The sequence below is a fragment of the Rosa chinensis genome, chromosome 4 (genome assembly GCF_002994745.2).
Source record: "Rosa chinensis cultivar Old Blush chromosome 4, RchiOBHm-V2, whole genome shotgun sequence".
Lineage (NCBI taxonomy): Eukaryota > Viridiplantae > Streptophyta > Magnoliopsida > Rosales > Rosaceae > Rosa > Rosa chinensis.
This window is the reverse complement of record NC_037091.1, coordinates 41,834,226-41,846,722: the sequence shown is the minus strand read 5'-3', so window position 1 is coordinate 41,846,722 and position 12,497 is coordinate 41,834,226. Positions and strand designations below refer to the sequence as shown.

At 44.9% G+C, this 12,497-nt stretch overlaps 1 protein-coding gene across 1 annotated transcript; it reads right to left on the bottom strand.

The window, feature by feature from the left end:
* Nucleotides 1-1,260: 1,260 nt before the first annotated feature.
* On the bottom strand, nt 1,261-2,769 carry LOC112199326. The gene is made up of 3 exons (XM_024340357.1): nt 1,882-2,769; nt 1,600-1,677; nt 1,261-1,503 (listed from the first exon to the last, which is right to left on the bottom strand). The coding sequence occupies exons 1-3, from the start codon at nt 2,767-2,769 to the stop codon at nt 1,261-1,263; spliced, it is 1,209 nt and encodes a 402-aa protein (XP_024196125.1).
* Nucleotides 2,770-12,497: the final 9,728 nt, after the last annotated feature.

Genomic DNA, 12,497 nt, shown 5'->3' with positions numbered 1-12,497 from the left:
GGTCCGCCAGCCACGCCACAACATATTTGCTGCCACCGCCATTCTCAGGGCATTGAAGCCTTTCTTATGCCAGGATTGGATGGCCTGCAATTCTATCACCCATTTGATGTTGGCCTACAAAACTAGCCTCGCAACAACCTTACACCATCCTTTGTGTTTCACCTTTCTGATCAAATCTTTTAGTCGCTTCCTGCTTGGCAGGACACCGTCCGAATCTTCTTCCGATTGCCACTTTGAGAGGCCGCCCACGACAACTCTGTTCTTTGTTCTGAATTCACTTTGATAGGTCTCTGTAGAGAGAAAAATCAAATCAAAATTGGTCAAACATAGTTGTCGTTGGACAACAAGAGGTAGAGAAAATCGGTTTGCTTGGGATTGGCATTGATCATTGATTGAGTCCTAAGCCATGGCGGCTAGGGTTTACCCCAGAGAGATACGGAGAGCCATAAAATAACTGAGGCTATACTCATGCGATGAAAGTATTATTGTCAAATCAGGAATAAGCAATATATATTGACTTAAATAATATTAAGGTATAAATAATTAACATTAACTATTATATATATATATATATATTTATATAAGGATTAAATTATGTTTAGTCCCTGTATTATGACCCTTTTTTCGTTTCAGTCCCTGACATTTTCAATTAATCTGAAAAGTCTCTAACGTTACAATTTTCGTCTGATTGGTACACTCCGTTAACATTCCGTTAATTTTGACCGTTAACTTGCTGATGTGGCACTCGAAGCCACGCCAACTCAGCAGTTTGCATGTCAGGTAAGCTGTAAATTGTCCAATATACCCTCCTGCATTTTCCCTCATTCTTCACCAAAAATAACTCCAAAGTCTGAATTTTTCACTCTAAATCCTCAACTACAGCAGCAACAAACACAACATATATATTGAAACTCTAGCAACAAGAATCATAGTTCATCAAATAGAATAAACTGAAAAGCATTCAACCTCATTCAAACAGTAATCTAACCAAAACGCATTCCATTAACTAAAAAGCATTCACTTTCATTGAAAATAATGCATTGTGCAACAAGCTCTGCAAAAGATCCAATTAACCAAAAAAAAAATTAGAGCATTAATTACATCCCTCATCAGTAGTTCAAGGTTGACATTAATTTAGCTCTAATCATCTTAGCAAAAGATTAGAGCTAGCAACTAAGTGAGAAAACACATAGTTCTAAAAAAAGGGATGTCCACAATTAATTGCTGCATTAATCTAATCGAAACAGGTCTATTGAACCACTAGTTTCCATCTCCTGTACCTGATCTCTCCATGATCCTTTGGGATGACCTTGTTGAAGTTGCTGCCTTGTTGGTTGATGATGTAGAAGCTTGTGGAGGCCTAGAACTTGTCGGGGCAGTTGAAGTTGGTTGAGTCCTTGAGGTTGTAGGTCTGCTTGCGGCTTGTTGAGGCCTTGATGCTGATGTTGTGTGGGCAGACCTGTTTGTTGCCAACTTTGCAGCCTTGGCAGCAACAAGCTTTTTCTGGTCACATTTCAGCAATAAGCCATTGTCAACCAAAGGAGATCAAATAAAGTGAAAACTGAACTCATTTTTCCTTATTTTGGACTGAATTCTTACCCTTTGATACTCGGCTCTTTCTTTGGCTTTCATCCTCAACTGATTTGCAGTCAAAGGACACTTTTTCCCTTTCTTAGTCTGTAGCAAGCAAATACAGTATCAAATGACACAAATGAAGAGATATGTACCAAACTTCAAAATAACAATCAACTTGTTCAAAATTACTTGATTTTCAGAACCTTGGCCGTCTTCACTGCTGACCTTCCTCTTCCTAGAAACAGCAGCAGTCTTCTTTTCCTTTGGTGGAAAATGCCTCTAACATGTCTTCATATTGTGCTCTACTTGGCCACAATTGCCACAACTAAGAGATCTTTGCTGCTTTCCAAGCTTACCATCACCACTTGGAGCATTTTCTGAAGCATCCTTAATTCTCTTTGTTTTTGGCCTACCTGGCTGCCTTGAATATTGTGAAGGTAGGATTGGTGGATCATCGCTTCTTTGCCACAGATCCATGCTATTAACAGGCCTTATAAGATTGTTGTAGATAGCCAAATAGGTCTTCTTCAAGTAGCAATTTGCCACATAATCATATGGGTCATGCCTCCTCAAGTGTATGGCAGAAATTGCATGTTTGCATGCAATTCCAATCAAGTCCCATCTTCTGCAGTTGCATGTCCTATGCCTCATGTTCACAACATTCTTGGCTCCTTCTATATTTTCAACCTCAGCTTCATCACCACCATTGAAAGTGGGAATATAATCTGTTGCAACCTTGATCTTATTCTTCTCCAACACTTTCCTCGGCTTGGGGTAGATGTTTCCTTGCAAAGCTTCCATTTTCTCCTTTCTCATTTGAATCCTTTTCATAAGCTTGACCCTTATCTCCTCAAACATGGTCACAAGCGGCTTCTTCCTAGCTTCCACAAGCCAACCATTGAAACTCTCACATAAGTTATTGTCCATAATGTCACAGTTGACACTTGTGTTAAAGAAAGCTCTGCACCAATATAAGCATATGTACATTCTTTTGAAGAGTGGTTCCTTGCTTGAATTGCTGAAATCACACTTTATATCTATGGTAGTTTCCGGATCCACCCTCTTAAGCTCACTACCATAATCCTTCAGCCTTGCAAACTGGTATCTTATAGAACCCTCAACCTCTAGCAAAGCTTCCCTCTTGGCCTTATAAGCCATTTGAGTTGATACCCTTGCTTTAATATTGGCAGACATTGTCTTAGCTAGTGAATCTGCAATAACTGTTTGGCTCCAATTTTGTTGCAGCTGGTCAACAGTCTCTTTTCTACGCGGGCGTGCCAGCACCGTTCGGGTGCGGTCGTCGGGGGTGTCCCTTGACCTGACTTCTTTCAAGCAATTGTGGACGAGGAGAGCACCAACCTCGTCGTGGGATTCTTTGTGCCTCGTGGCGAGGACTTTTGCTAAGCTTCTTGAAAATCACAATCGATACTCGATGTTGTAGATCGAGCAGAGCGAGAACCACTGGGAAGTGAGGAGAACTTGCTAAAGCGTGACTTTAGCTTGGCTGGGTTGCTAGGGCGTTACCCTTGCTTGGCTGGTTCTGTAACCGTTGTGGTCGCGGCACTACCGTCGGCTCCCGAGGAGACTAGGACCGAAGTACGTTGACAGAGGATTTGATGGCACTGAAAGTCGGCTTCTGGGAAGACTAGGACTAGGAGTGTGATCACCGGTAAGAGAAAGAGAAGGAGAGGAGTTGCTCTTAGAGAGGTTGCTCTAGAGAGAACTTAGATCATCTTAGAGATGTTGTTGTTGTGAATGTGTGTTTTGGTGTTTCAATGTAACCTCTATTTATAGGCTACCATGCCAACTACTTTGGCATTAAACAAATGAAAGTGGAGCACTAATTGGAGATAAGGGAGGTGGAGATGGAGCATTAATGGAGATAGAAATGATGAATTTCGGAGATAAGGAGATAAGGAATGATGAATTTGGGAGATAAGGAGATAAGGAATGATGAATTTTGGAGATAAGGAAGCACTTTCGGCTCCTTTATTCCTTCATGTATATCTCCATCAGGAATTCATATTTTGGCCGTGACGTCTTCATAACAAATGTTCCACTATGAGTGTAGATCAGGCTGGTAAAATTTCAGAGCTTTTAGTATAGTGGTTGGGCCGGAAATGCTGTTGGACCCCTTACAGGTCTAGTTTTCTAATTTTGCTTCTGCAGAACATTGGACTGATCTTTTGAAGGCCTTCCACTTCTATCTGGATCTTGCACTCTTCATAAGAAATGTTTATTAGGATGTCTAGAATGGATCTGCAGAGTTTCAGCCCATTTCGAGTTCATTTGGTCAGGCGGCCGCTCCTTCTGTTTAGCTCGGTTTCTCCTAGCCGAAGTAGGAAAATGTGCTAAAGTTGACTTTCCATTTCCATGCTTCCACAGTAGGCTTTATTTAGCCTCTAAATATATATTTCGAACTTGTCGACAATATATAGCTTGAGCCACTGACATTGGCTCAATTTCTCCAAGACGTGCCTTGTCAGGCCAAAATGCTCATTTTGGGTCCAAACATTGCCCCCCAGACCTCGAAGTCAAAGGTCTTCGTCTTGACTGAAGAGGTCTTGAATCAGCACTACTCTTATAATGTTGTTGCTCCAAAGCCACTTGTATTGGCTTGACTGTTTTCATGTAGGCCTCTAAATAGGCCATAAAGCTTGAATGCCGTAATCTGAATTGCCTTTGTTATGAACTGACGCTTTCTTTGCCAACTTTATTGCCCCCCCATGGATCTGATGTCTGGTATGCAGTAATTGATGAAACTTGGACAGGTTGTAGGAGATCAGAACTTTAGCGTGCCCCCCTATGCGAAGGAGACTGCTTTTGATCGCGAATAAGGATCCTTCTCTTCCTTGGTGGTTGCTTCGCCATGTGTATAGCAACAAGTATCTGCCTTGTTCGCTGGCTCTCTGTTGATTTTCTCAAATGTAGGGGTTGGAGCTGCTTTCCTGGCTTGATCAAGGCCTATAGTACTTGGCGAAATAAGATGCAGAATAGCAAACTGTTTGCTATCATTTAATCCTTCGCGAGTCTTATGCTGAAGAGGATGATTGGATCATGGCTATCGACATCATGACATATGACCAAGCGAAATCACCATACTTGCTGCAACTTTAGCATCTAAAACCGCATCGGTTTTAATCATGTTTTAATTAAAAAACATCAGGCCACTATGCTGGCCCTGCGGTGGTAAGAAAAGGTGGAATATCTTCACTGTCGCCTTAGATGCGATTCTCAAGATGGAATAATGATTCATTAATTATCAACCAGGGCCACTAACTGGCCCAACTAATAATTAATCTCCAAAATATCTGAGCTATAAATCGAGGTGTAATGGAGAAGTATCTTCACTGTCGCCTTAGATGCGATTCTCAAGATGGAATAATGATTCATTAATTATCAACCATGGCCACTCACTGGCCCAACTAATAAATTAATCTCCAAAATATCTGAGCTATAAATCGAGGTGTAATGGAGAAGTATCTTCACTGTCGCCTTAGATGCGATTCTCAAGATGGAATAATGATTCATTAATTATCAACCAGGGCCACTAACTGGCCCAACTAATAATTAATCTCCAAAATATCTGAGCTATAAATCGAGGTGTAATGGAGAAGTAATCCTTGCGACCTAGAAATGGCATCCAAGAAACCATTCGTTATCGATCAGGCAGATGAAATCACTGAGAAAGCCGCATTCAACTGGCGGACTAGCATGAGTATTCGATGTAGACGTCAGACCGGAGAGGAGAGAAGCCGACTGATGGGCTTTGGCGGCGGTGATAGTCAAGCGAGTCTGGGTCCCACACCTCGCGATCGTTTGCCAGATGATGCTATGGCCTATTATGGGCTTCCCATCCGCCGTCCCATAGCGGCTCTTCGGCAGGTGCCTGGTGATTTTAGCAGTTGGGGACCAAGGAGGAAAGTGGGCTTCTGGCCTACTGTCACTCCCGAGGAAAAGGTTTGGTATCAGGAGGTCCGAGCGAGAGATTTGGCCCGATGGGACGCGGTGGGTATCACCCAAACCATCGATCTATGCTTCTGTCTTCCCCATAATACTAGCCCTGCACCGCTAGCCGCCGCTCTTTGCTTCTGGAACACCTCCAGCAATACATTCGATTTCCGGTTTGGGCAGATGAGCATAACTCTGCTGGATGTTCTTACCATCACGGGGTTGCCCATTGAATTTGACCCCTATGTGCATGGTCAATTTGATGGCATTCAATTTTCTTTGAGAATGGATATGGCTGGTCGAGGGCATCACAGCAAATCCTACCCATTCTGGCGCGACTATTACTGCACCCAGCGAGACCATACAGGAGGTATCGCATTCCTGGAATTCTGGCTTTGCAAATTTATCTTTTGCACTTCTTCCAACAAACCTACTGGGCCCTGGAATTCTCTGGCCACTGCTCTCTATAATGGTATTTGCGTTGGCCTTGGGCAACCTGTATTGGGTGCGTTATATCGCTCCCTTTATAGAGCCGTAATGCGCCCATTTGATACCGACATTAGTGGCCCCTTCTGGATCCTTGCCTTTTGGCTGCAGATTTATTTCCCTCTCTTTCGTCGCGGCGATATTCCAAAGGAACCTCCAGTTGATTCCCTTTTGGGGAACTGGCTTTGCCGCAACGTAAGGTATCGAGCTCCACCCTACTCCGAGTGTTTTATTTACTTGTACTTGCTGGGAGAGATGCCGGACCCAAAAATAGTCCTTTCTAGGCGATTCCCTCCTCCCCTTGATGATGGATTTCTGCCCAGTGGACGGGATCATAGTGAAAGAGCCCTCCTGGCCTTTCGTCGCGCCATCTCCTGCTTGGATATTCGTCTTGCCACTGATCGCGTAAGTTACGAGCTCTACGCCCCTAACCACTTTGCCCGCCAATTTGGGTTGGCCCAGTTGGTACCCTGGCCTCTGGTTGATTCTACCAATTATTACACCTCTTGGCGGAGATTAGCCCCGCCTGGGTCTGCCCCCTTTCAGAGTCAATTTACTTTGATAGTGATTCCCCCTTGGGTCAGAGCGCTATACCCCCTCAACTATGTCGATGATGACTATGCTGATTGGTGGAAAGAAGTGTCAGTGAACTGTTGGGACCTGCCACATGACGAACTCTTCGTCCTGATCTTTCGTGGCATGAGTAGCCCTGGTCCGGAGGACCGCAAGATTCTTGAGCGCTTCTCCAAACCTGCAGAACAACCCCCGCGACCTATTCTACCTTCTCGCTTATTGCGTCCAGGGATACAAATCCACGAGTCTAGGGCAATAGTAAGTTTTTGTCTTTCTTCACCATTCCATTTCCTTGTGTTGATTTTCCCGCTCTTATTCCTGAGTGTGTTTTGCAGCAAACTACCCGGAGCAGGACAAACTCTGTTCAAGCCGGGAAACAAAAGGCAATAGCAGAGGAGACTTCTGAGGGAGAGTCTTCGCATGATGAAGATCCTGCTGAGGTAATTTGGTTAAGAACGATCCCAAACTTGTATATTTGGTGCTTCCCCCCTTTTTGAGTTATGACTCTTTTCTCGTACAGGCCACTGCTGTCTTTGCTTGCAAACGCGATCGAGCTCAATTCGTCGAAGAGAGTTTTGAAGATGATGAACCTCTGGGAATGCGACTGGTAAACTCCGACCCCGTCTTATCCTATTTAAATTTTAAAATCTGGGCAGGATTTTCACTATGTATCTTTTGACAGGTCCGTCAAAGGACCACTGATCCCTCTCGCCTGAGCGAGGCTGGACCCTCAGCCACTACAGAAGAGCCAATTCTCTCGCTAGTTCAAGCATCAACTAACCCTGTGGCAACTCTCCCATCTCCCACTACAGAGCATCTGCAAGGTCCTACCATTCTAATAACGATCTCTGATGACGACTCCTCGGAGGATGAAAGCGTGGAGAGCCACTCTGAGACTTCTGCCGCTTATGAGGAACTGATGACGACAGAGATTCTCGCGACACTAGAGGTTCAAGAGGTGAATGAGGCGGAGCCTCTTCCTCTTGACCACGTACCAGATATTGACCCGATAGCTCGAGAGGTAAGCCACTGTTTGGCCAATACTTCCCATTTCCCTTTAGATCCAACCCTGCTCTCTGACATTTCTGAACTTGACCAGGATTCTGTTTGTACCGAGGAGGTGGCTGCAAACGCTGCTGGTCTTATCGGCGGGACAGTCGCCCCAGAGATGGAAAATGATACTAGTGGTGGTGGTGCCCCCAAGTCTCGCGAACAAATGAGACAACCGTCGAAGCTGAGGGCTCTGTGCTTGAATCTGCTCCACTTGCCCATGGTGAGCCGCGAGTTGAGTTTCCAGATTCCCCTGAGGCTGAAGAGACAGACCAACCTGTTGAAGATGAAGAAATTGAGGAAGCTGTCCACCCTTTTGCATTGGTGGTTCGTGATCCTGTGGCGCCTCTGCCGCCTCCTCCTCCTACCATATTCGAGAGATTGATGAGGGTGTTGGAGGTAACTCCTCCTTCTGCTGTGGATGAGGCTAAGATGGTGCTTCGCGAACATCTGGGTCCTCAGGTATTGGAGACTGACATTCTCCCGCGAGTCTTAGAAGCCCTAAGGTATCTTTGCCAGGAGAAGGTATTGACCCTGCAACAATTTAGTGCTATTGACGATCTGCTGAATGAACTTGGTAGGGCTCGCCGCCATCAATCAGTTGCGAACGCTCAGGCTCACGACGCTCGAGAGGCTTTGAATAACCTTTCCCGAGAAATGGACATCCCCCGCGGTATTTTAAATGAGCGAGCCATCCGCCTGCGGGAACTACAAATCCAAAAGTCCGACTTCAAACTTCGGATCGAGGATTTCCAAGCCCGTTTAGCCTTTGTTGAGAATGCGATTGTTGCAGAAGAAGCTCAACTCGATGAACCTTTGGCTACTTCTGAAGAAATGGGCCGTAACTTGGCCCGTATCAGAGATCGGGCCACTCAGGCCGAAGCTGGTGCCATTGCGGCGAAACGCCACGTGGAGGAACTTTGTTTGAAATTGAGCTTTGCAGGCCAATCTTTGTAGGCCCCCTCATAAACCGTTCAGTCTCCTCACATGCTGTTAATCCCTTCTTTTCCGAGATTTAAGGCATTAATCACTCGTTGAAAAACAACGGTCGTGAAAAATAATCTTGTGAAAAGAACAGTTATCTCCTCGAAAACAGTTCGGTCTCCTCACATGCTATTAGTCCCTTTTTTCCCGAGATTTGGAATCACTAATCTCGATTTACTGACATCAGTTTTGAAATTGAGCTTCATCCAAGGGTGGGGATTTGCCTAAAGTCCCTATAAATAGTTGTATTTCGGGAAGGGAATACTCACAACAACTTTTCTGAAATATTCAAGAAATGGCCTTTCAGTCCTTGCTTCTTTTTCTCCTTCTTCACAAATCTTCCCCTCATGAAATTACCTTTAGCCTCTAAATTTTAGGCTTTATGGCGTAATCTTAAGCCTGGGTTAGGCCTTATGGTGTAATCTTAGGCAACCCCTTGTTTCACCTTTCTGGAATTTTGCAACAACAATGCCAGGCTTCAGATTGGTTTAGAAACACGAGGGGGCTCCGAGTGTGAGATCCACGATCGTGCGAGACCATCTTTATTAGGATCCCCCACTTGGAGCAAATCGGGGAAGGGAGGGAAGCCAAATTGAGGTTCGTCTTTCCTCCTCTGTTTCCTTCTTTCTGGACCAGGCCCGTGTTGTGCCCTCCAGATGGAAGGGGCTTTGGTTCTCACCTCCTTCTCCCCCTTTCTCTTCTTGATAGAATCTTGGAGGGATGAGAAGGGATGGACTCTTTGAAGGAATGGGTTCAAGCTACAGAATGGCTGTTCCTGTACTTCACGTCCAGCTAATGGTGGTTACCAAGGCTAGAGGGGGTGCAAAGACTCAAGCTGATATTTGGTTCCTTCACTCTCTGCCCCTCCTTGAGATAATGGCGCGGCTCAACCAGGCGTTGGATTCCATAGCTGCTTCCAATTGAGGGGGCTTGGAGGCTCCATTTTCTTTCACTGGAGTTTCCCCTTCTCATGGATAATGGCGTTGGCCAAGCCCATGTTGTATTCCTCTGCCGCTTCCATGTAAAGGGGGCGCAGGAGCTCCGTTACTCCTCTTTTTCATTCCCTGAAGTCTGCCCCTCCTTGAGATAATGGCGCGGCTCAATCCGACGTTGGATTCCATAGCTTCTTCCACTTGAGAAAAGATTCAGAAGATATCCAAAGATTCCTATTTTGTATTCTAGCCACTTTTGGCTTGGCTTTGTAATGAATGTACTGCTTTTGGCTGCAAAGCCACTCTATGAATACAATAATATTTTCTTATCCTGATATCCAAATATCCGTGAGAAGACAATAATTATGTCTCGCAAGGCCCCAAATATAGGCCCCTATTGTTGTATATTGAAAATAACATGAACTTTTAAAATATGCTCCGCGTCAAAAAGAGCCTTGCGGCGAGGGTTTTGAGAAAATATGTATCTTTTGGATCCACTTGCTGGCTCCCAACTCAAAACTCTTAGCGCCAATAATTCCTTCTTTTCCGAGATTTAAGGCACTAATCACTCGTTGAAAAACAACGGTTGTGAAAAAATAATCTCGTGAATGGAACAATTACCTCCTCGAAAACCGTTCGGTCTCCTCACATGCTATTAATCCTCTAATAATAGCTAACTCCTCAAAAACTGCTCCTCACATGCTGCTAGTCCTTTTTTTTTTTTTTTTTTCGAAATTTGGAATCACTAATCTCGATTTACTGACATCGGTTTGACTTTTTGACCATCCATCCAAGGGTGGATGTTTGCATGCCTATATCTTCCTCCACATTATAAACCCAAATTCCCAATCCCAAAATCATTTCATCAACTCGAATATTTCTAACAGCAATCTTTCTTAATTACTCATCACCATCACTCTTCAATTCTCGCATTCTCTCAATCCATTACCAATGGAACCACAAAACCGGCATCCAACTGAGGATGGAGGAAGTAACCAAGCAGCCGGGAGTAGTGCTAGCATGCTTCACAGGAAGAGCCGTACTAGGTGGATTCCCACTACAGATCATATAAGAATCCTCAATGAGCTTTTTTACAACAAGGGAGTTAGGTCCCCAACTATAGAGCAGATTCAGAAGATCTGTCTCCAGCTGAAATGGTACGGCAAGATCGAGTTCAAGAATGTCTATTTTTGGTTCGTGAACCAAAGGGCTCGGGAGAAGCAGAAGAAGAAGAAGCTCACTTCGGATGTTCAAGTGCCCAAGAAAAGATCAGGGCTTGTTGGTGGATCCATCAATCTCAATTTTGGGTCAACTAGTTCTGCTGGTGTTGGTGGATCCATCATGGAACAACAAGGAGAAGATCACCAGGAGATTAAAACCCTTCTACTGTTTCCCATGCACGGTGAGGACATCTTTGGCAACATGAGGACTGCTTCCGATGGAGGTGGCGGTCACGGTGGTGGCTCTCACACTTCCCTTGAGCTCAGCCTTTCCTGCGAGAGCAAAGCTGAAAAAAGTTTCTGGAGCCGCTGACTCAGCTTAGTAGCTTTGCGAGTGTAGGAACACTTAGAATTGCCCCTTAAGAGTTGTATTAATGATTTTTTTTTTTTTTTTTTTTGTTAGGCTAAATGGGCAGTGTTGCCCCCCTAGTGTTGCTAGGCATAGCAAAGAAATGATTATGGGCCTCAAAAACAGGCCTTCATGAATGGGCTTTGCAAGAGTAGGAATACTAGAATTGTCCCCCATGTCTTATGCGAATAAACTGTCTACGACTCCTCTGAGTCCCAGACATTGAGAAAGTATTTCTTCAAGTATCTCCCATTGATAGGGTTATGATGGACATCTCCATCCAGGTCCTTGAGATGAAAAGCTCCTTTCCCTAAGATTTTATAAATGATGTACGGACCTTCCCATCTTGGAGTCCATTTGCCGCGACCATCTAATTTTTCGCCAAGCGGGAGAACTGCTTTCCAAACCAACTCTCCTTCGCTGTAATTCCTTCCCCTTGTTCGCTTGTCATAGGCTCGAGCGACTCGTTGCTTTTCCATGACCAAACTATCTAAAGCCTCCAAGCGCTTTTCGCTAAGGTCTTCATGTTCCTGCCACATAGCCTGAACGTAGTCTTCTCCAATGAGATGATGTTGCTCTTGGACTCGTAATGATTGGACGTTGACTTCCAAAGGCAGGACTGCGTCATGGCCAAACATCAAAGCATAAGGTGTAGTCGCGGTGGGATTTCGCTTCGATGTGCGGTAGGCCCAAAGAGTCTCATAAAGGGTCTCATGCCATTGTCGCGGATTAGCTTCCAACATTTTCTTCAGCAAAGTGATGATGATTTTGTTGCTGGCCTCCGCTTGACCGTTAGACTGAGCATAATAAGGACTGGAATGGACGAACTGTATTCCCCATTCTTTTGCCAGTTTATCAACTTCACCACCCATGAAAGCTGCCCCCCGGTCCGAAACAAAAACTTCTGGGATACCAAATCTGCATATGATGTTCCTAAATAGGAATTGTCGCAACGCACCACCAGATGCTTCTTTCAAAGGTTCTGCTTCGACCCATTTTGTAAAGAAATCGGTCGCGACGATGATGAACTTGTGCTGAAGTGATGAATGTGGGTGAATCATCCCGATTAAATCTAGCGCCCATCCTCTTGCGGGCCAAGGCTTAATAATGGGTTGCATTGGAACATTAGGGACATGCTGGACCGGCCCATGAGCTTGGCAGTCCAAACAACCTTTAGCGAATGCGATGCAATCCTTCAAGATACTGGGCCAAAAATATCCATGTCGTCTGAGCAACCATCGCATCTTTGGACCTGCTTGGTGAGCACCGCAAATGCCGGAATGAACTTCGCGCATGAGTTGTTTCGCTTCGCAGCCATAAACACATCTGAAGTCTATGCCATCTTGGCCGCGTCGTCGCAACTCGTCACCTCTAAGA

Coding starts and splice junctions, on each gene's coding strand:
- LOC112199326 (XM_024340357.1), bottom strand. CDS start 2,769: ATGTCTGCCAATATTAAAGCAAGGGTATCAACTCAAATGGCTTATAAG. Junction 1,678..1,881: donor GTTGTGGCAATTGTGGCCAA/GTAGAGCACAAT, acceptor TGCTTGCTACAG/ACTAAGAAAGGGAAAAAGTG. Junction 1,504..1,599: donor AAAGAGCCGAGTATCAAAGG/GTAAGAATTCAG, acceptor AAATGTGACCAG/AAAAAGCTTGTTGCTGCCAA.